General features: G+C 37.3%; 1 protein-coding gene across 1 annotated transcript in view; it reads left to right on the forward strand.

The window, feature by feature from the left end:
• Positions 1-25,399, forward strand: part of LOC109083339 (serine-rich coiled-coil domain-containing protein 1-like) — a 74,695-nt gene that overhangs the window by 35,658 nt on the left and 13,638 nt on the right. Inside the window, 2 exon segments of the mRNA XM_042729879.1 lie at positions 4,596-4,679; positions 7,918-7,995. Of these exon segments, the coding sequence (XP_042585813.1) occupies positions 4,596-4,679; positions 7,918-7,995 (162 nt within the window).

Genomic DNA, 25,399 nt, shown 5'->3' on the forward strand with positions numbered 1-25,399 from the left:
GGCTGGGCCAGTGTGTGTTGTGATTGGCACCACTCGGGACCTGGTCGGGAAATGTCATGCCCCTTATCATAGCCGCCTGCTGCGAGCTTCAGTGTAAATATTTCGTCAAAATCAAATCAGTTTGACCGTGATTTAAACCTGGACGATTGTAACCACTCTAAGCTCGTCTGCCTTGGGAAAACTAGCGTGTCTCAGACATAGTGATAACACTCGTTGCCTTCTCTAGTGCAGCTCAACCAGGTCTCGTCCCATTCGTCGATCTTTGTGATATCATAAATCCCAGAAAATATGCATTGTAGTCCAAACGAGTTGTTCATTGTAGTTTTTGAAAAGTAATTTCTGTTAAATAAAATATCTACTTTTGAATTGGACTTTGAGCTTTGTAACTTTGCAGATTTTTTTTATGCTCAAACAGCAACATTACAGACTAACTAAAGTTGAAAAAGTGAAAAAGCACAATAGCACGCCTTTAATGCACTACAGTATGCTGATGTCTAGCCTGTTGCTAGCATGTTTCTAGCAAGATTATATTACTATCATGTTGTTAACATGATTAACAAGTTGCTGTCTTTTTTAGCATGTTTCTAACATGATTAACAAGTTGCTAGCTAACATGTTTCTATGCTAATCCAGCTAAAACCAGGTAAAAAGAGATGATTCAGTAAAAAAACAGCTAAGACCAGCCTGGCCTGCTAACAAAGTGGCAAAAACCACATTAAAACAATCTTGGGAAACTAGCTAAAGCAGCCAATCAGCTTAGGCTTTCAGGCTAAAGCAGCCAATCAGCTTAGGCTTTCAGTTTTTCAGGTAGTGAGTTGTTAAGCTTTGCTATAACACTAGACAGCTTAAATAGGCCTAGACCACACCAGTCTTATTGTATGAAAGTTTTCACCCCCTCAATGAAAGACTACAGGATTTTAGGTGGTTTTGATAGTCTGTTTTACTAAAACCGTAACACGGATCAGTTATAACAGATATAGCCACCCGAGTCAGACCAGTCTGAAGGTCTGGGTCGAGTTTGGTGGTTCTAGCTTGAAAGCCCTAGGAGGAGATAGGTGTTGAAATTTGGCTCAGAAGAAGAATTAATTATGCCTTTTTACCACAAAATTTTCATTATAAAACCAAATTAATAATAATATATAAAAATAATTATGCCTTTTTCCCTCACAATTTTCAGTAGAGTAAATTGAGAAACTATATTTATTTAATTATTTATTTAGAACCAATATATATTTATATATATAATATATATAAGTACAAAGCTGACATAAAAAAAATAAAATTAAAAAAAATTAATTTAATTTAAAGTAAAAATTTAAACATTAATAATTCAATTACATATACTGTATATTTTTACTAAAGCATTTAATTTTGAATTTAATTGAATTGATTCATAGAAATGATTTGAATGTAAGGTAGGAGCTTTAACAGTTCTGCCATGCACTGAAGTTTAAGTTAGACACTATTGAAATATCTCTGTCTCAGGAAAGGATTGCAAAACTAACCTAATGATGTGGTTTTTAGTAGAGCGAATATTCGATATATATTGTCCAGACCCACCACTAAGATATTTGTGGCATTTAAGGAGACTGATAACTTGGTGACAAAGCTTTATTTCTTTGCCTGCATCGATTGCTGCAATGTCAAATGTTGCCTTTTATGATCAGGGCTTTGTGATCGTAGGACATTCTCATTTATTAGGTCCTTCGTCCTCTTCTTGCCTCGAGTATTGAATCTAGGACAGACAGATGGAGGAGCCACTCAAATGCAGCTTTAAAGCACGGGGTAGAGACCCAGCTCTCTGTCCTGTGTGTTGTGTATCCGTGTGTGTGTATGCAACTGTGACCAAATGCCTCTCTAGAGGTCCTCCATGGCACTGGACAGATAAAGTGCCTCTTGTTAAACCTCTATAATTAAGATATAATTAAATATTCCCCACAGGCAGGGATTTGGAGGAGGTTACATTCTGCCTGTTTACTGCATACATTGCTCAGGACATGACCTTTTTTAATTATGAATATTTAATTTTTAAATACTTTGTTATTTTATGCACACTACAACATTTGGTGTCAGTAAGTTTTATTTAAATAATATTAATTTAATATTTAAAAGAAATAGCTAACAGGTATTTAAATATTTCACAATATTTACTGTATTTTTGATAAACCTAAACTGGGTGAGCATAAGAGCTGACTTTCAAAAACATTAAAAAAGCTTATTGACCCTAAATGTTTGATTAGAAGTGTATATTCATACAGTACAGTTCAAATGTTTGGCATCATAAGGACATTTTTGTGTTGCTGAAAAAAAACTAATGCTTCTGTTCAGCCAATGCAGCATTTAATCTTAATAAATGCAGTCTAAAGTACATTTTGGTATTTGAGACACTGTTGCAAATATTTGTGCTGCTTAATGAAGTGTGGAAATTGCACAGTATCTTTCCTGCAAGTGCACACTATCTCAGAAGTATACTCGTACAAGTCAAATGTTGGTTTTAAAATGCCTAAGCAAAAATACATATAGCTAGAAATTTAGATGAACACCGTTTCATGCACTGCTGTCTCAACAGAAGAAAACAGACTGTATCTAACCAGAACAAAGATAGAAGTGAATGGCCCTTCTTCACAAGAAGAAGAGGACAAATACATCAGAGTCTCTAGTTTGGAAAACAAACCCCTCCCTGGTGCTCAGCTGGATGCTTCATTGAACAGTGCACACCAAACACCAGCTTCAATTGTAACAGTGAATACAAGACTTTAAGATGCTACTCGCCTTTAGGCAGAATTTCAAAGAAAAAAAAATCTGAAATTCGCAAATAAGAAGAAAAAAAGTAGATTGGGCAACAGATATGAAGATATAATGGTAAACAGTTAGGAAAGAATGAATGGTATGAAACCTCACCTGAATCTCTGACTGTTAAAAGACTGAAGTTCTGCCTTTGCTGCAAGTGGAAGATCCTTTGAAGACCAGAGGCTAGATTAACGAAACATTCCTGAAGTGAGAGTTCATCCAAAAATGACAACTGAATGAAAGGAAATAAGGGCTGCTGATTACAGAAAAAAATGTTTTGAGGAATGTTGGTAACCAAGCCGTTGACCGTAGCCATCGACTTACATAGAATAAAAAATAAAAACCTGTGGAAGTCAATGGCTACCATCAGCTGTTTAGCTTCTTCAAAATATCTTTTGTGCTCAGCAAAAAAAAAAAAAAAAAAACTTGCCAGTTTGGAACAACTTGAGGGTGAGCAAATGATGACAGAATTGTCATTTTTGGGTGAACTATCCCTTCAAGTATAAATGTAATTTCAATTTCATTAACAATTTTTATAACTTATGACTTAGGAATAAAGTTAAGGAAATCTGTATTCCCAAAACATTTCTTAAGAATGTTTTTTTCTTTTTTCTTAAGATTGTGCTGAAGGCAAAACTTGAAAAGAATTATGATTTGGAAATGTTTGACAGCCTTTGAGTCGATATCATTGAATTCTTTAGAGAATCTTCAGCAAGTACAGCCATGTTTTTAAGAAAATATGTGTATAAGTGCAACTCTTGTAAAATTCTTTAAGAATTTCTTAACTTCTGTTTTAAGAAGATATTCATGAAATTGAAAATCAATTTAATGCATCCTTGACAAATAAAACAGAAAAAAAAAGATTTTCATCACGATGTGAAACCTTTGAATGGTAGCAAACTTGGTGAGAGTGTTTTTCTCCCACATTGATGATTGTTTTTAGATCAAAAGTGACTCATTGTAATGGCCATTTTAATGGTATTGTAATCATATTAATAATAATTAATGGCCATTATTATACAGCTAAATGAAATCCAGTATTTGAGTTCAAAGGAACACATTTCGGTTTGGTAGCGATGAAGAGCTACTTGAGCCTTGCTGATGGGGTTGTAGCAGTTCATAAAAAAAGTGTAGGTACTGTATGATTCTACTTTAGTCGTTGTGTACAGTATTTCATCATCATCTCCAGGCAGAAATTAGCTTCCTTTAGAGAGAAGCATCAAAGATTGACAACAGCTCCCTTGAGATGTTTATGTAATGTCAACAAAAGGAGTGCATTCAAGCCAAAGCCAGAGAGCTTTGAACAACGATGTCTCCAAGTACGTGACATTGAAGCTCATAATCCCCATCCCTGATCTCTTATGAAAGGCTCCCAACTCATGCATATTGTGTCCAGCTACCTCATGCCAGTGCTATCTAATCTCCACTGGTCGCTTCTTTTAGAGGAGAGATGTCGTTTTTGGGAGCGGCAGTTCTTTTCGGTCGTTCGTGGGGGCCGTATTCTGCTCCTGGGCCTTTCGGTCCTCCTTTGCTGCCCTTGAAGCTTCAGTCCCGCCCTCCTCTCCCCCAGCCTCACATAATGGATGCTGACAGCACAAGGTCGTGGGAAAGTGCCTGCTAGTTCAGGTGAAGTTTATGGAGGAGAGTGAAACCACGGCACAGAAAGCACACCTCCTCCACCTCTCAACCACGGCAGTTTTACGCCCACACGCGAGGCTGCAGATTCAAACTGGGGGCGATGGCTTGAATAACGCAGACTGACTTTTTTTTTTTTCAAACAGTGTTTGTGTGTGCTTTATGTGCAGGATCCTGGGAGAGAAGAGAACCAGTTCCTGCAGCAGCAGCTGAAGGAGAAAGACGAGCTCATTGTACGACTTCAGGCTGAGTTGGTGAGAAAACTCGACTAGTTCAATGTAGTATTTCATAACCGCAAGTTTCATAACCACCTTTCAATCGCAAAAACCGGTTCCTTTGCTCCATTGTCATTGGGATACCCTAATTTCATGCATTTATTTGACAGTTCGAGTTAACATCCTGTTGGTTTCATGTACTTTCCCTCTCCTAAGGCTCACATTAGGAAGTTATGGAGATGCCGCTCGGCAGTTTCTTTGAACTGGGATGATATTTGATAGACTTACTTAAAGTGCTGTAAACAGCTCGTAGTGTGCTTTACATGCACTGTGAGACACATAATGTTCCCAGTCCCGGCAGCTAGGGCAGAGACGAGTGAAGGAGAAATATGACAGGTCCATCTCAGATTTATAGAGTAGTGGTCTTGAAAAGAGGGATGGGATGAGATGGCGTGATAGGCACGGAGGAGGGGGGTAGCACGAATAAAAACAATAGAGGGCAGTAAAGAGGCTGTAAAAGCAAAAGGACAAACAAAGCACATAATGTTTCATACAATTCATGACATTTAGTGTCTTATGATTGGATGAGAGGTTGATTGGTTAAGATTCACCAAAAAATGTTAAGTGTGTAATTTTAATTTCAATTATTTACACTAAATGGTCACTGATTCTTTTCAAAAGGTGGCAAAAGCATCATAAATGTATCATAATACTCATAAGAGTCTAACAATATGCTATATTCCATGTTCCAAAGGCCTCACTTTTGATGACTCCCATTTGTAGTCCATGCATCCCAAAAAAGTCAAACTTGGTAAATCGCCAACTCGCATCAAAAATGAATGACTTCTGGAAGATTTGGTGCTGCAAATCTTTAACATTTGTGACCCTGGACCGCAAAACCAGTCATAAGTCGCACAGATATATTTGTAGCAATAGCCAACAACACATTGTATGGGTCAAAATTATCGATTTTTCTTTTGTGCCAAAAATCATTTAGATATTAACCAAAGATCATCTTCCATGAAGATATTTTGTAAATTTCCTACCTTAAATATATCAGAACTTAATTTTTGATTTGTAATATGCATTGCTAAGAACTTTATTTGGACAACTTTAAAGGCATTTTTTTAGTGTTTATTTATTTCTTTATTTATTTATTTTTGGCACCCTCAGATTCCAGATTTTGTAAATAGTTGTATCTCAGCCAAATATCCGAACAAACAATACATCAAATTAAAGCTTATTTATTCAGCTTTCAGATGATGTATAAATCTCAATTTTAAAAATGTTACCCTTATGATTGGTTTTGTGGTCCAGGGTCACATATAGTGTCTTCTGATTGGGCAAAAAGAAAGAGTGGCTAAGATTCCCCCCAAAATGTTAAAATGTTATTCACTTATCCATATTAGATTTTCAGTGTCGTCTTTTTCATGTATTTACACTAAATTGTGACTGATGCTTTCAAAGTTCAAAAAGGTGGAAAAAGAATCTTAAAAGTTTCATAACAGAATTTTGTACAACATATGCTATATTCTGTGTCCCAAAGGCCTTCTTAAACCCTGCCCACAGTTTTAATGACTCCCATGTGTAATCACCGCATTGCAAAAAAGTCGAGCTCTGCAAACTCTCATTGAAAACTAATAACTTCAGGATGCTTTGGTGCTGCAAATTTTTAACATTTAGTGTCTTCTGATTGGACAAGAGGAATTGGTGGATAAGATTCACCAAGAAATGCACTTTACAGTATGAGATTTTGAATGTCGTCCTGCTTGCACTTTTTAGTGTATTTACATGCTTTTTCAACATTTCTGAAAGCACCACTCACCATTCAAAGTATAATAACAGCATATTCCATGTCCCAAAGTCTTTCCTAAAACCTGTCAATACTTACGATGACTCCCATTTGTAGTCAGCGTGCAAGCTCTAGAAATCGCCAGCTCTCAATGAAAACTAATGACTTCTGGACGCTTTGGTGCAGCATGAGATTGTGTGAATAAATGTGATTTTATTCTTCAGCAGCAGCAGCACTGCATTACCAGTTTAAACGTTCTCCAAACTTGCTGATCGCTGTCTAGGTGTTCAATGAAAAGATTGCAAGTTTGACTTTCGCTCAGTCTGTAGAGGGTTGAATTGATGTTGTCCTTATCTGTCTTCTCTTCGAGAACTGAATTCAGAAATGTGCTCCCAATAGTGTTATGCACGTCTCTGAAGGCCACAGTCTTTTTCTCCGAGAAAACAGTCTGTTGGTAAATACCACAATGCTCACTGCAGTTTCTCTGCTCCGTAAGAGCCCAATGACTCAAACTCTGTGTGATGTGGGTTTCAACCTGAGAACTGCAGTGGTTGTATTATCTCCAGTAAAGCATGCATACTGAACACATGTAAACACGAATGCATAATGTGGCATCCTGCTGACGACATTGGAAACAACAGAAGAGTCGGTCATTGACATCATTGCTTCACAGATTCTTTCGCCCAGAGACCTCCGCTCTATTTTTAGTGGGAAAAGAACCTGCGGCCACAATGGCTTAATAAATCATGGCAAAAGCTCGTAAAATAATACTCACTGGTGAAACTGGCAGCCTGCTGGCTAGGCTCGTCTTTGTCAATTTTTACTGTCTTTATTGAATGTCATTAATGAAGTATGGCTGCCCTAAATTTTGCTGCACCATATTTCTTGTTTTATTAGTCTGCCTTTCTGCTGCTTTTGAGAGGGGTATTAAGGCTGCTTGATATTCCAAGTCAAGACTCAACATTTTTTCTGATAATATTGCTGATATGAATGTACAATCAGAGGGTCATCATCAAGACCCTATATATGTATGTGTGTGTGTGTGTGTGTGTGTGTGTGTATTTCATCCACATGTACAGTTTTATGGAGGACTAGGAGTGCCATTTAAAAATAATACATTTGCTTTTCAAATTGAGTGATAAATGCATCTTTTTAGAATGTAATAATTATTTATTATAAATATGTATTATTTTTAATTAGGCCTCATTTAAGTCATGTTTCGAAATAAATGATCTTGTTACAGATTTAAATGTTACTTGTGTAAAAGTTTGAAAATTTTGTTCCCTCATTTTTATTTTTAAGTGGCACTTTTAGTCCATACGGTTTAGCCAATATGTGAATATATGTCATTATATGGCTATATGATGATTACTTCATACATCATTGTATATGACCGCAAGAGAATGTTCCAGAAAACTGTTTTATGTCATAAAACTTGTGTTAATGCTATGTCACACTTTTCTGATACATACATCTCTTTAACAGGAATCCACCCGCGCTGCTCTGAAATCTCTTTGCCAAAAAGCTGACAAAAGCACTCAGACAGATTTCTTACTCTCAGAGGTGAGTACCCATTAAAGCACCGTACGAAAGCTCCTGACGACGCTGCTAATGTTCTGAGGTCATTGAACTGTGTCTGGTTTTTCTAATTGAATACAGGTCCCCGCATCTGTCTTTTTTATTTCACTGACTTTTAATGGTAAAGGGCACTGAAAGTTGATTTTCAATTTGAGAAGGAATCTACATAGAGAAATTGTGGTTTCTGATTTCAACAAATACTTTTGCTAACTCTTTTGTCCGCGGCCCTTTCAATAGTTTGACTGCCCTCCTTTCCTCCCACCCGTTCGATAATTCCCATCCTCCTTTTTATTCATTTTATTATGAATTTTGGTCAAAAGCTAGGTGCTTTCTCGTTCTCACAGGCGGCTTTTTAATGGCTCACACACAACAAATAATGATGATATATTGCAGTGAGTCAGCAAACTGTTCAAGTGCTTCAAACTCGAAATGACTCATTAACAGATTAATGCAACAGATATTAAAGCATCAGAGACAAACCCAGCCTTTAAATCTCTTCTTCTCTCTTTCTTTTGCAAAACTTACTCAAATGAAGACCTAATGATGTTTGATAGTTTGATTAAAAGCTGTTTGCACATTTTTGAGAGATGTCCTTCTAGTTATAAATCAGTTTGTGGATTTTCAGCATTCGTGATGAGCATATTATCTCTCACTGATGGTTAAGAAGAATGATCGAGATTTTCTTTACAGATTTCTGTCATATATCCCATGCCCTCGCAGTGCCCGCATCAGTGTGCCTTTAGTCCCTTTACACTGAAATAGCTTTCAGTTGGACTCCCGTGGAGACATGGTCCATTTTCCCTCTTGCATTTAACATCTCTGCAGACTTTGTGCTTTGTATTACTGCTAATATGTGTATGTGATGTGAATTCGGATGGCTTTTTCAAATTGCTTGACAATCCATTCCATGGCTATCGCGGGGCTAATGCGTCGCTGCTCCATCAGACCTCGACGTGGATGAAAAGTGCTGTAAAAAAGCTGAAATATTAGAAAGAGTGCTCATTATGGAGCTGGGGCATTAGATAAGCGACATTTTCGCAGTAGGCCGGCGTCTTTTTTGCTGCTGTGCCAAAAACAGCCAGCGTGGAAATGGTTGCGTGGGAGGATGTGGGAGAATCTTCTTCCTGTCTACCTCAGATGTGCCGGCAATGCATGAGCGTGGAGAGAAACTGCACATGCATGAGCACGAGACCCTCAGGCTTTCTGAACACGATGCACACCATCATTCTTTCCCCTCCGCTCAGCCAGAGATGAGTTCTGCATTTCCACCCTGCCCTATGTAGACTACACTGCTATATGGGTTACTGCATTGAGGACACGCAAATATCCGAAAGTGTGTCTACAAGTGGGTCAGCTATTTCGAAGACTGCTTCAACTGGAGGAGGTCATCTGTTTCCTTTTTTTACCCTCGTTCTTTCTCTCTTTTTTTTCTGGAGCACCCTGCTTCTCTCTCCAGCTGAGCTAATTAGTTGAAAGGGAGAGGAAGAGAGTCTTTGGTGCCCTCAGTTGAGTCACAGTGCACCAGGGGGGCCAGACTGGCCTCTTTCAGAAGCACCGGACAACGATCCTACACGGTTCTCACAGCCACCGACTTCTCAAAGTCTTCTCCGAGTCTGTCGCCAGATGCGCAGCAGGAAGGGGCAGGTTTCTTCTGCGGGGCTCCTGTCAGGACAAAGAGACACGGCTGGATGGACAGGGGCCAACCTGCTCACCTGTCCAAAGAGAATGAGAAATGATGTGTAGTATGGCAGAGTGATGTATAATGCTCAGGTGAAGCTCATCTTCCATGAGCCAAGGCTGGGAATCATGTATAAATGGAGCACTGTTGCCCACACATGGCAATAAAATATGAACATTTTTTAATTTTTAAATAACATTTTAAAGTAAAAAAAATTAAATAAAAAAAACTTAGAAAAAACTATTTTTGTGAATGTACACTGTAAAGTTAAGAGGATGTGTTTGTCCGAATACCAATGAATTTGCGTGAGAACGCAAATATCTGTGCGAGGTAATACAAAAGTTTTGCAAGGGAATGCAAAAAATAATAAAAAAAAAAATTCCTCCCACCCTGACTTTTTTCCACCACTATATCCCTCCGTATATGCTACCCAACACCATTAATATATCACGTAATACCATATATACGTAATATATTACATAATATATGTGTGTATACTGTGAATACATGCATGTGTATATTTAAGAAAGATTTTATGTTTGTATATTAAATATATTTATATATAAGGATATGAATATATAAATGTATAAACATACTGTATGTGTGTGTATTTATATATACATAATAAATATACACAGTACACATATAGTGTAAGCAGAAACTTTCATTTTGGATGTGGTTAATCGTGATTAATCGTTTGACAGCACTTTTATATATATATATATATGTGTATATGTATGTATGTATGTATGTATATATACAAACCCGATTCCAAAAAAGTTGGGGCACTGTACAAATTGTGAATAAAAACAGAATGCAATGATGTGGAAGTTTCAAATTTCAATATTTTATTCAGAATACAGCATAGATGACATATCAAATGTTTAAATTGAGAAAATGTATCATTTTAAGGGAAAAATAAGTTGATTTTAAATTTTCATGACATCAACACATCTCAAAAAAGTTTGGACAAGGCCATGTTTACCACTGTGTGTCATCCCCTCTTCTTTTTATAACAGTCTGCAAACGTCTGGGGACTGAGGAGACAAGTTGCTCAAGTTTAGGAATAGGAATGTTGTCCCATTCTTGTCTAATACAGGCTTCTAGTTGCTCAACTGTCTTAGGTCTTCTTTGTCGCATCTTCCTCTTTATGATGCGCCAAATGTTTTCTATGGGTGAAAGATCTGGACTGCAGGCTGGCCATTTCAGTACCCGGATCCTTCTTCTATTAAGCCATGATGTTGTTATTGATGCAGTATGTGGTCTGGCATTGACATGTTGGAAATTGCAAGGTCTTCCCTGAAAGATATGACGTCTGGATGGAAGCATATGTTGTTCTAGAACTTGGATATACCTTTCAGTATTGATGGTGCCTTTCCAGAAGTGTAAGCTGCCCATGCCACACGCACTCATGCAACCCCATACCATCAGAGATGCAGGGTTCTGAACTGAGCGCTGATAACAACTTGGGTTGTCTGACCACAGAACAGTTTTCCACTTTGCCACAGTCCATTTTAAATGAGCCTTGGCCCAGAGAAAACGCCTGCAAATTGGTGATCCTCTGCCCATCTTGACTTCTGAGAGGACACTGCCACTCTGAGAGGCTCTTTTTATACCCAATCATGTTGCCAATTGACCTAATAAGTAGCAAATTGGTCCTCCAGCTGTTCCTTATATGTGCATTTAACTTTTCCGGCCTCTTATTGCTACCTGTCCCAACTTTTTTGGAATGTGTAGCACTCATGAAATCCAAAATGAGCCAATATGTAGCATGACATTTCAAAATGTCTCATTTTCAACATTTGATATGTTATCTATATTCTATTGTGAATTAAATATAAGTTCATGAGATCTGTAAATTATTCCATTCCTTTTTTACTCACAATTTGTACAGTGTCCCAACTTTTTTGGAATCGGGTTTGTATATGGATATTTATATATATATATACAGTGTTGTATTATATATATATATATATATATATATATATATATATATATATATATATATATAATATATATATATATATATATATATATTTATTATATATATTATATATATATATATATATATATATATATATATATATATATATATATTTGTTCTGTGTGTGTGTGTGTGTGTGTGTGTGTGTATGTGTGTGTGTGTATACATATATGTAGGTTAGAATGCAACACTTTTTTTGTTGTTTATAAGCCAGTGTCATTGTCACATCTAAACCTGATGAAAGGCATGTTTGTTTCTGTTCTGTACGAAGCCTGACTGCGCCATTATGTCTGTTTATTTTGGTTTATTATGCCAGTCTAAGCCTGTTAATATTAAGCTCTGCCCTCCACACTGCCATTTAGCCATTTAAATGAAAAAGCACTTAAGAGCTCATTTACTCTGGCATTCCTCCCTTCCGTAGCCGAGATATGAAGTTTTATGGATTAGCTTCTGTTTTGTGTTATTTTCCTTCCAGTCATAAATCTTTTTTATAGAAGTGACAGTTCTTATTAAAATGCTTGAATATTTAGCCAAATGGAAACCTCTTCCAGCCAGAATAAGTAGTTTTTGATGCTTGCCCAAACAGTTGGATCTATACCAGTGAGGGAGATTGATCAGTGGTCAGGTCCGTATAGCTTTAGGACACCTGTTAATGGAACATACTGGACATCTCCCACTGCTCTGTTTTTCAGCTCTCCAGCCAACCCTGCTGAGAGGCTTTTTGCATTTCAAGCCTGTTTCACAAGCACCAAAAATCATTTCAGGCATCTCTTTAATTTTTCCAATTCATTTTGGTGCTTGTTTATTTATTTAGATTCATTTGCACATGAGGGGGTCGCCCAGTCTCATAGAGTCATGCTGCGGCCCGTATGGGGGACCTGTTATGCTAAACTCCCAACTTCATTGAGCAAGCCTGCTTGCTTTTCTCTCTGCATGGGTCAGAGTGTGAGCACTGAGCCTCTCAGAATGACAACCTGCTGAGCGGTAATCGTTTCCCTTCTTTTGTATGTGAACAAGGAGTTCAAAGAGATTTTGTTTGCCGTTTGTAGTTCTTGTTGGTTTTTTTTTTTTATTTTTTTTATTTTTTTTTTGGTTTAAATTAGGACTGTCAATTTTAACTTTTTAATTTAGTGTGATTGATTATAGAAAAAAGATAAGGTGCTAAAACAATTAACACAATTAATCAGGTTGCCTGATTGCTGTGTAAATTAAATTATAAGGAAATTGTCCAATAATTGGAGCACCACTGACTCTTATGAGCCAGTCTGTTTAATGAATCATTTGAAAATGCTCAATTATTGAAATATAAATACTGAATTATTATAGCAAAAAAAGAACAACTTAACTGAATAGTTTGGGTCCTGACCTGTTGTTAATTTGCAAAATAATATTTGAAATTATTAATGTATATAATTTTATTACTGTAAAAATAATAATGTTAATAATATTAATAATATCTTATAGTATTTTATATTTTACATTTTAAATAACATTTTACAGCAATAGCTGCAAAGGAATTTCTTTCTTATGTAAGCCAAATTGTAATGTAAATATACCCAAATGAATCAAATCAAATCAAATGGATTTGGATCGAAACATCAGCTTGTGAATCAGGTATGTTATTGTTAACTTAAACTGTTTAAGTTTAATGTTGCCCTGGCAACTACCTGAAATAAAATACTAAAATACAGATACTAAAACAACAAAAACCAAATAACAACTATATAGACATATTTAAAAACGAAAAAACTAATAAAAATGGTCAACACAACAAAATTACTAAAACTTTAGCTAAAATTAAAATGAAAATATAAAAAAATTAATTCAAAGTATGAACTAAAACTATTGTAGTATATCAATGATACTAAAATAACATCCTCATGACTATATCAGCACTAATCTACATCCCTTTTTTAGACATTGAATGAAGAAACCCTTAATTGCTTAAACTTTTTTTTTTTTTTTTTTAAACCATTCTATGTCCATTTTACGTTTTGATGCAGTGCTCACCTCTGTTCTTATGGTCGTTTTTTGGATGATTTTTATTTTTCCCTCTTTCCGTCTTTTTGTGAAGGCCATTTCATTCCATGCTTAGCTGCGTGAAATATCTTCCATTTCCACCCTGCAGCTCTTATCCATAACTCTGCCTGAAGTAGTGCCAGCGGTCAGGAACGGGACGGTGATGGCTGAGGTCCCATACAGTGTGATGTAACTCGAGCCGTAGGAACCCACAGTCTGGGCCTGCCCTCGTCTCCCTGGGCGGAAACGGCGTGGGTGATTAGACTTCCGAATTGTGCAAGTCATCCCTCATGATGGTTCTACCTTGACCCGTCAACTTTTACCGCCTTATCTGTCTCTAATTTTGTCAGCGTTGTAAAGCATCTTCAGTGTATTTAGTGACCTGGTGAGGAGTTAGATAAACCGATAAACTCAGTGCCAGAGCATTAATGAGATACGGTAAGTACTGTAGGTGAGCTGAATTAATGATCCCAGATGGAAGTTTCCTGTTGTCCCTGTGCATGATGTCAAAGATATATGCTTTGCTTTCAGGGACACGCTCAAGTCAGCGCCTCTTGCAGGAAACCATGTGAGTTTTCTCACCGTGTGTTGTGGTTGTTCGTGGTGTTTCCACCGAAGCATGGCATGCTGTTCTGCCACCCAGGGTTTGAGCTACTGGTCCTCCTTTCCCTAAATCTGCAACCAGCCGCTTTCTTCCTTTGTTTTATCCCCTTCTGATCTGTTTATCTTGGTTCTTTTTCTTCCAAAAAATTCAACACAGGTTATCACTGCACACTGCTGGATTCTCTACTCTTGGAAGTACACCAACAGTCCTTTTTGGATGGCCATGCTCACAAATGCCACTTGAAAATTCCTTTGAAACACCATCTGTACGACTGACACTTGTTTTGCATATTATCTCTTTGTGTTTTTTAGTTAGCACTCTCTAACTGTCCATCACGCATTACTCATCTCCGGCCTCAGCCAGTGCCAGCACTTCAAATCCAACCTATTGTGTCTGCCTGTTCGATATCCATAACTTATTAAATGGCAAAGCTTTAAAGTAACAGTTGAGGAAGCACGCAGAGTGTATGTTGACTGTGTGTGCAGCATTGTAATCCACCCAGACGGTGGAAAGAACGGTACCCAGCACTCCGTGTGCCCAGGGCGACCGGAATGGGAAGATGAAAGCTCTTTATTTACTCAGGTGGAGAAGCTTTTTGCGGAGAAGCAGTGAGCCTCTGATGCTTTGATCGTCTTTGTCTGTTTATATCGATGTGTACAATTGTTTCTGTCATAAAGAGCCAAAAAAATGGCACGAGAAGAGAGTATCTGTTCTGCATTACCAGGCAATATTGACCTATTTGTTAACAGGAATAGGAACTCCTGGGATATGGCTGATGCTGTTCTAGCGAACGCGGGCTGTGTGAGATCCGCAGGCCATGGAACGAGTCGTTTCATGCTTTTGTTCTGGCGTTAGTGTTTAATTTAATTAGCAGAACACTGTCCCTTACCAGTTTGGTCTTTTATGTTTTTGCCAGAACCCTTCCCTTGTTTGTTCGTTTCTTTTATTTACGAGTTCAGCGTGCTTTTGCTTGTGTTGGCCATTACCCGGACCGGCATCTGAAGTGTGTTGCATAGACTGATGCGTAGTAGTTTCATTTCAGTGATAAACACCCCTGGGAGTCTGCATGCCTGTGATGGCAGGCGAGCCTTTGAAGCACGATTCGGCTCGTAATTAAGTGCCGCTCTGTGGCGTTATACACAGGATGAGATTGAGATAAGTGAGCTGGACAGAGGCCAGGATGTAGTCAGGTGGTCAGAGGTCCCACCTCGTTCTCTACAGGTTTTCATACAGACTAATGAGATCTCATCCTTCAGAAGGATGCACAGGCTCAGAGAGGCTTTGTTGCTAGTCACATCCTGTTGCTGCTGCCTCACGGCTGTATCCAGACTCGACTGACCTGCATGGAGAACAGTAGAGAATTGGGAATTCAACTTTTGCTCATCAATACTGTCCAAAAAAAGTATCAATATGTTTTTAAGTGCGCTTAAAAGTGCTTTTACATATTCACATCATTATATTATACACTGTACTAAACCAAACAATACTACTTTTTAGTACCATATATTATTTATACCATTTAAGTACTCATAAACATTAAGTACAACATGAGAGAGTTACATTTTCCTGGATGCTGAATTTAGTAGAGTTGAATATGACCAGTAGTAATCAATTGTGGTTCAGTTGCTGATTTAGATGTTAATTCAGTAACTGTAAAGTTGATTAACTAAAAATAATGGATTTGAGTCATGTATTCAAGGCAACATTTTCCACTTATTTTTTTTTTATATATATAAAGTTGCACTGAATAAGAACCACTTCTTGATTCTCAGCTCAAGAGGACCCATAGTCACAGAGGAATCATGTGAAAATTAAGAGATGGGGGAAGGGATAGTGTGGGAGCAAGAGACGTGCGCTTGAAAGTCAGCCAAAAAGAAAATAGATTAGGTGTAACACAAAAGGGATATATAGATTAAGAGTTCTTCTAAGGTTAATAGAGAGATATCAACACATGCCAGTCATTAGAATGGCTCTCCATCTGGGCTTTCTGTTGAAGAATCATCAGGTGGAGTGCGAGTGTGTGGGAGCTGCTGTGGCGTGAGAACATTGACCAGCAGGAAGTAGTTGGAGCTCCAAACCGTTAAAAATTTAAGTGGTATCTGGAGGAAACTGTGCGTTCACACCGCCGCCCGTCGAGAGCATCAAAAATCCCTCTGGCTGCCCTGCCAACAACCCTGTAAAAATATTTGTGGACGCTATGACGCTCTGACGTAGATCGAATGCTTATCTTGTATTTAAAGAGGCCGCAAAGCAAACAAGCTTGTTGATAAATTCAAATTTGACCACAACAAGGGTACCGTTATAAGTTAACCTCATTAAATACTGTTGTGGATGAAGTATTAAGATCCTTTACCTAATAATGTATAAAGCACCAAAACCACGCTGTAAAAATACTCTGATACAAATAAAAGTCCTGCATTGAAAATGTTACTTAAGTATAATCAGGTATAAACATTACTTAATGTAAGTATAATCAGGAAAATTTATTTAAAGGTTTAAAAGTGAACTGGGACTATTATACTATTATTTATTATATCATTAGATTATTATTCCTGTAATGTCCTATAACAGCAACTCACCAGGAACACCAACAATTTCAGACACCTTGGTCCACCTTGGTATTTGTTTTTTTTAATGTCCCTGTACGCAAACAGGGACACGTCATAGATTATTGGGAAACCCACCACAGCAATAATCAACCTCTCCTCCATTTTGCTTGGGAACTAATGTGGTCAGAACCAAAGTTTACAGGACTGCGTTCTCTGGAATCCTCTCAAGCGCTGGACTTCTACGTTTCGATTGGTTGCCGCCGAACCGCATCATAGCTCATTACCATAAAGCTGACCTGATTTCAACTCTCCTTGACACCCTCACCGTACAAGATGCGCCGCGCTGCTGCTCACATTTAACGCTCTCGATGGCGGCAGTGTGAACACATAGTAAGAGAGCATCAAGGCAAGTCTGACTAATATAACGTGTCTTACATGTGTCATTCTTATTCTCAGATTTGTTTTCATTCGATTTCTGTGGAAAGGAGGCCACCTTTCCTGTCCTTTCTGCTTTTTTTAAAGCACAGACCTCTTTGGTTGTTGTTTTTTGCTCCGCTGGCCTGTATAAACATGTCCATGATAACTTTGTCAAGGTAAAAACTCTGATCCTAAGCCTTGACAGAAGGTCTGAGTCCCTGTGGACAGGGCTGACTGGAGACTGCCCACAGGGTGTTCTCTGCCATTAGCACAAGGTGAACACAGGTCCAGCCTATTCGACCCCCTTCAGGGCCCCTATAATAGAATGCACACGCAACACCTCACTGTGGACAGATGGCTAGGTGAGGCTGGAACGTTGCACCACAATAAAGAAGTTAATAAATAATTACATAAACACTGACATTCAGCGGTAATGGGGATCAGAAACACACATTTATTTTTATCGAAGTTGCTCTCCAACCATGCCGTTGAATCGGCTGTCAGAGGCAGAAAAGTCACATTCCTCAGCTCTGGCTGCCCAGGAAACAGATTTGATTTTGCACGAATCCCCTTCAGAATATTTATGAGTCCGTGGTTATGTGTCCAAGCCTTTGCAATATGAATATGACATGGCTGATTCGCAGTCTCTCCATTGTGTGCTGGTTTAAGGATCTATTTAGGGCAGCAGCTAACAAATATTTTGATCACACTGAGAAGAAAATTCACAGTTTGAAAGCAGAATAACTCTTACTGGTAACTGAAGTTATCAAACTTCAACCACTGGGGGGTTTAATTGTACCTACTTGATTTAAGGTTTCAATTATGATGGCTTTAAAAACTAAATTTGATGTCTGGGAATGAATATTGTTTTGATCATTGCACTCAGAGAGTATTTGCAATTTAAGGATGACAGCAACATTTCAAACGATAGATCATCCCAGAATGAACATTTTGTCATCATTAACTCACCCTTATGTCATTCCAGACTTCCTTTCTTCAGAAAAAAAAAATGTATTCAATATCCATTGGGATATTCTGTTGTTTTAATGGCGCTGGATGTTGTAGGATTTTCCCATAAAAGTGCTTCAATATTGGATTGTTTTTCACCAAATTGGCCTTTGAGGATTATTGCTGTGAAATATATTGAATTACAACCGACTGGAGCACTTGGAAAATTATCAGTAAACCGCATGTACTTTTTGCTGACACACTCGGGCCTTTTAAACATTAAAGTGAGTCATAGTGTACTGCCAATGAATTTACCAAATGGGATATTCATTCATTTATCTGCTTTTGTGTTCCAAATAACAAAGTCATACAGGTTAGAGCTTCATAGGGGTGAGTAAATGATGACAGAAAGTTCATTTTTGGATTTCTTTGATCACTCACTTTCTGCTAGGAGTGGTGGTATTATATGAATTTAACAATAACATTTTAGTGTTTATGTCTAATGTTACTATACCACACAGCACAAATACTCTGCCAATTGACAGTGAACTGCACCGGCAGTAATTGTCATTGTTTATTACCGACTTTATCTGTATAATTTTTGTAGCCCTGAATCAGTTACACCCTCAGTTAGTTCTTCTGCACACATGTTGACTTCAGCATATATTATTGCTTAAGGAAGGACACTCAGTCCTGCCCTACAGTGCTGCAATACGGGCCTTACTGTTGCCTACAGACTCCAGAAATCAATGAATATATTAATTTACTGGAGTAGCAGGGTTCACACCGTCTTCATCTGGATTTCATGCGATAGGACGGGAAATAATTTATGGACCAGCCTCACCTCTGCGTTCTTTTATTAAAGCTTGGGGCAGATTACCATTTTTGCAGTTGTTTCAAGTTCCCTTGTTATTCTTGGCAGTGAGATTTTCCCTCAAGTTTCTCTCTTTCTCCATCCATGCCACAATTTGACATACTGTAGTCACCCACCCACGGCCTCTCTAGCATCTCCTGCCTCACTTCCCATCCTCTCCATCTCGCTGTCAGACTCCTGAAACACGTTTTCACACACGTTCCCAAACTCCTGCTTTGCTCATTACTATTTTATTAACCTGTAAAACAATCTAGATAACAGGATGAACAAATGTAGGACTGATCAATTTTATTTCTCTCTGCCTCTTCGCTCTTTCTCTCTCTCTCTCATATATATTTAAATATAATTTGCTCTCTGTAGCATGTAATTAGGTCTACGAAAATTGGTAAATTGCATTTGCTTTTGTTTAGTGCCAATTATTGCTGTTAGAGCCCCCTTTTAAAATATTTGACATTTCATATTATCATAATTCAATTCCAAAACTCAGTACCTTTTAGTGTTGCAGATATCTTATCGGGAATTACTGCATGGTTGTTGAAAATTGCTCAAGCCTGTTTTTGTTGACCTCTTGTACCTGACATTTTGTTCAGTGTTTAAATGAAATGCACTGTGAGACAGCGTGACCGAATTATATCCATTCCAGCCTTTTTGCTCTAAACCCTCTCCCGCTGCCCGCCATCATGGTCTAATATTTATCCAAATAATGTTTTCATCTTCTGTTTATATTTACTTAAGCGCTAATGCATCATATGTGCAAACCGCCACAATCCATTGTTTTGTGTTAGCATGTAAAGCTTTTGATTTTCTCTTCACTTCACTGAATTTCCTTTCTGTCATTTGTACACATCATGTTCATCTGTCTCCATGTTGTTTTGTTCTCCCCCCTCTCCCCTTTCTCTTCCCATGGGTGCAGTAAACAGAAGCAGCCCGCGCCGGCAGCACAATGCAGGTAGGGTATATTTCTGTGTAGAGCGGCTCTGTCTCTAATCAAAGGCAGGCAGCTTCATGCACCGATCCTCACCTTGGCTAATTGAGGGAAACCGCGGAGCTTTTAAATTGCATCAACAAATAATCACACGCAAATGTCTTAATTGCTGTGGAGCTGTATATGAAATTACGGTGATTGTTGCGTGCTAATCTTATCAGCTCTGTCCTAATCGTCTCTGTTGGGGACATGTTGATTGCTTGCTTTATTTTAATCCACACTTGCAAAATCATCTGTCTTTTCTTCCCAAATCAGGTGGCGTTTTTGTGGGAACTGCTTTTGCCGTGACGGCGGCAACGCTTTTGTTGAGATCGTCACAAAAAATGCAAATCACAAACCTGCAGTGTAAGCGTGACATTGAGTGTTGCGGTAAAACATGACAGATAGAAAAACGGCGGATGCGAATATCCACCGAAGGAGACGTCCGACAGTCATTTAAACCCCAGATTTGTGTGGGATACGGGTGAAATCGAGGAAGACTTGCATATGCATATTTATAGAGCAGACCGTGTTACAGGAAAAAATGTCAATAAGCTGTAAATCACACCTATATTTATTTCTGCCTGCTTTATCTGCATCATGTAGTGGGTGCACAGTAGGTGCAGGAAAAAGTCAGACCTGTCGGCTTTGCTTTTGCATTTCTCTAATGTGTGGTTTTAGCTGTTAATGGTAGTCGGAGAAAATATGAACATTTTGTCCCTGTAATACAATCGAGCTAATGGCGTAATGTGCTTTGTGGGACCAGTAGAATGCATAAATCTGCTGTCAGTGTTGTTTTGGTGAGATATGAAGTGTCACTGGATGGAAAGATGTATTGTAAAGTTTGCTTGAAGGTATGTAGGACCTGTTCCATAAATTCAGGAAGTCTTTTAAGGAAAGATGCCAAGATTTTGCCTGTATTGATCCACTGTATGTCATCCTCTCTACAGGTAAAATACCAAACTGGTGAAATTAGTGCTCCTTAAAATACTTTACGATCTTTGGACACTTACGATACTCCCCCTGTCAAAGCTCAAGGGCATGTGTAATGGAATTACGCTTATGATATCCAAAACTTGGCATTTGGTATTAAATATTGGGTAGAAAGGGTTGAGAAGCAAAAAGATAAGCTGTGATCTCGAGAATGCCTTGTGATCTTGCATGGCATTTCTGAGATTTGCCCCAGTGGAGATGACTGACAGAGTTTGTCAACCCATGTGAAAGCATGACAAATATGGTTGTGGCATTGATATAATAGCTGACTTAAAGGGAGAAAAGTGACTGGCAGTCTTGCATAATGAATATTTAAAAGAGTTTGGACAGAAGTGAAGTATGAATTTCAAGTCTGACTTTAAGTCTAATGGTATCAGATACCATTATATCAAATATCATGTCTCAATCAGCTTAGATAATAGGTTCTTTTTTCTGTGTGATCATGTATTTTGAAATATTGCATTGTGTCAGATGTATGCTGAATAGCAATATTATGTAACCAGGGCCTGTTTCATAAAAAAAGTTTACCAAATAAGCCAGGTTTTTTTCAGTTAGTCTGACATATTGTCCATTGATTTGGTTCAAAATAAGTCAGACTAACTGAAATAAGCCTGGCTTATTTGTTTTATGAAACAGGCCCTAGTAATGATAGAGTATAAACACTAGAATTTTCTATTTGGCTTCTTTTAAAGGACAATATTGTGTGTATGTATATATATATATATGTGTGTGTGTGTGTGTGTGTTATGTTTTGATTATTTTCAAATTTGTGAAATAGTAATACTAAAGAATAGCTAGGTGAGTCCAAACACTTGATTGGTACTAGAGAAAAACAAAAACAAAAAAAAAAAACAGGTATAATAATAATAAAAATAATTCATCTTTTCTACCAGCACTTCTATGTTTGTTGGGCAGCTGCTGTTGGATGAATTAAAGTGGATATTATCATTAAATTTAAACTAAGCAAGTGACAGATGGGTTTCTATACTCTCAGCACCATTGTAGATATTTTCTTTTACCAGGAAAATTACTTTTAATAACCCTAAATTGAAGCGTCAAGGGCTGCTGTAGTAAAACTGGATTTATTTTTTAGTACAAAGTGTTTCTGTGTAGTTTCTTTGTCAAGCGAAGGGAATTAAATCCCCTGCAAAAATCATTCAAAGGATGGCTATAAATGTAATTGATTTGATGTTGGTTGTTTTAGATTAAGTCCATAACAGTCTAGTGAAATGGGCAATGTGAAATGAGCCATTTTGCCTGGGACATTTGTCATATATAGAGCTTATCTTAACATCTCTTTTGGTTAAAAATTGAGTTTAATAGAAATGATCTCCCTAAAATGAAAACTACACTAATATTCGCCTGGAAAAAATAACAGGAGCAACATAAGGGTGAGTACATATTAATAGAATTGTAATATTTGGCTGAACTATGCCTTTAACTTCACAAGACTTATGAAGTGGAATCATTTCTCACTGATGATCACTAAAATTGCTTCTGCAATCAAATGCATGTGGAACAAACCAGGTACATTGAGTTATAAGTCTCTGTCCTTGTGCAATCCTTGCGCAAAATTTTATAATGCTGCTTAGTTCAGCATTTTGTGCACTGTTTTATCATTATTTGAAATTGCCAAGACCACCTTGTAGGTCCCTCGTGTAGCTCATTTATTTATCAGTGAGGTTATGGTCGAAATTGCACAGCTTTTTATTTATTTTTTAATCCCCTTGCATCTTTCTAACTTCTTGGACCGTATAAACACTGCCTAAAGAAAAAAAAACAAGCCTTTTCATCCGCTTCATCTCTCGCTTTCCCTTGCTAGTCCATCAAAAACCCAAGTGCATTCTCGCCCAGTGTTGTAGTGTACATCCCCCATTCCAAAAAAAATTGCTCAACACCAAACCTGTCACCACAAAAATCCTATTAAAACCTCATGCAGCCATCTGTAGCCTAACCATGCTGTGATATCTCCAAACCGCTTCCTTCAGCTCTGCTCTAGCTTGGCAGCCGAGCTCCGACGTGATCCCTTCGCAGTTTAGATTGTATGCAGAGAGGTGCTGCTTGTTACTATCGCAACACTTCTGTGTCCCGTATGAATTTTGATTAGCTTGGGAAGGAACTGTACATTTACATGTCAGGTTTAAAGGATTATGGCGGGTGCTTGGTTCCTGCCTTCAACCATAATCTAGTCTTGCCATTTATAGAACACGACCTGCTGCTCGCTCCATACTGCTCTTAATGCTTGCCAGTATCTTACGAGAGCAGTCATGTATGAAGCACTGCTGATACGGACATGCCGTTTTTCTCTCTGTGCATTTGTGTGTATTTTTATGTATTTAGTTAGTTATTTTTGAGCCTAAAGGCCTATACTGTACATGTCAAGCTAAGTGTATTGAAACTTCATTGGTTGCAGTTCTAGACAGAGCGCCCTCTGATGGTGGATTGTTTGTGGATTATTGTAAAATATCAAAAGTTTGGGTTGAATCAAAAGTTTTTGAAAGTCTTTACCAAGGCTGCATTTTTAGCAACAATGTAGAAATCTCACTTTTGATATTTTAATTTTATGTAATTGTTTGTCTTATGTACAATTTATTTTTTAAATTATATTTTAAATATATTTTTCAAAATATAATTTTTAACACTTTAGTTATTTAATATAAATGTATAAATAGTTAATATATATTTATCTACTCTGTAGTTGATTTGTAATTGGTAAAGCTAATTGGTAAAAGTTATGATCTCCCCTACACTACAATATATTTTCATGGGCCTTTTAAACAAATCTTGATATCTGTGTACTTTTATACAGTATGTTCTCAGAAACCAGTTTGTTTGTTTCCTCGCGAACTTATCTTGTTAAACTTGTTAAAGTAGAATATTTCTGCTTATTTGTACCATAACATTGAAATGTTGGAATGAAATAGGAAAACATGAAATTTCTTGTTGTTTCCTATTATATATTCAATGAATGACTGTTATTTATAGCTTAGGAATTTAAGAACTCGTTAGTTCAAATCAGAAATGTGGAACAAAGTTGTCGTATAGTACTTACGTGCCGATTAACTGACGACAATGCGTTGATGATGGGTTTTTTTGAGGATCGTAATTGAAAACCACTGCCATCGCCACATTCATCAAAAGCGAGATTTTAGGTTTGTTCATCTCTGAGAATAGGCTGGATTTAGAAATTAATTAGCACTCTATTATTTTCTGGACTCCAGACTGCAGTGAGACTAGAGCAAAGAAAAGCTCTGTGGCTGAATCTCATATACATGAGAGAGAGACAGAGACAGACAGAGAGAGAGAGACTGGGGCAGTCCAGGGCTTGAAGCGGACTATAATTGTGGCCGAATTGTATGTGTCTGTGAGAACTCTGCTTTTACTGGCCTGTCCAGGCCATTGCAGTAGGCTTTATCTGTAGGCGCTCTGAACACTTTGGGCTGGAAAAAAAGATTTGCAGCTGTGGATAACACCTTGAGCATTTTCTGCTTTTGCTTTGTTCTTGGCCTAGTTACCTTTGAGTTGGCTTAGATTATATTGTAGAGAATGTGAAGAGAACTCAACTATAAATGTATTTAACTTTTAAATCAATTCAGATGGTTGTACCTTTGTGTGTGGTCTACACAGAGTGTGTCTTAGTTAAAACTTCATTTTCTTAGTCAATTTATATATTCTGAAAACGCATCATTTTTCTTTAATGTAAACACAAAAAATTTAATTAAAAAGCAATTTTGCCAGAAGTTGTAGTTTAATTGCAAATTAAGTTAGGTAAGAACTGTTTTATTAAATTTACTTGGATTTAGCCCAGTCCTGTCTAAATCTGTTTGTAGCTGAAAATAAATATTTACTGGCAGTATATATTCTGACTTGTTTCAAAATCGAAAGATTTTCCACCACAGGCAGCATTTTAAAGCAGCATGTATATGTATATGTATATGTATATGTATATGTATGTGTTTTGTGTGTGTGTTATCTATATATATATATATATATATATATATATTTGTATCTATCTATCTATCTATATATATATATATATATATATTCATACATGTGTATATATCTGTATATCTATCTATCTATATATCTATCTATATATATATATATATATATATATATATATATATATATATATATATATATATGAATGTATGTGTATATACAGTATATTCCTTTTAAAAAATCTAGTACTACTGACTACTACTAAATTTATATTAATATGTCTTCGTTAATCTCTCATCGCCTGTATTGAAATCAATAGAAAGTTACACCCTATATAATTTGTTTCATATCAGTCACTTTTGAGGTTCAGTTTCAATTATGATAATCTCAATGCAGGCAGGGAGATTACTTACTAGG

The sequence above is a fragment of the Cyprinus carpio genome, chromosome B8 (assembly GCF_018340385.1).
Source record: "Cyprinus carpio isolate SPL01 chromosome B8, ASM1834038v1, whole genome shotgun sequence".
NCBI classification, from domain to species: Eukaryota; Metazoa; Chordata; class Actinopteri; order Cypriniformes; family Cyprinidae; genus Cyprinus; species Cyprinus carpio.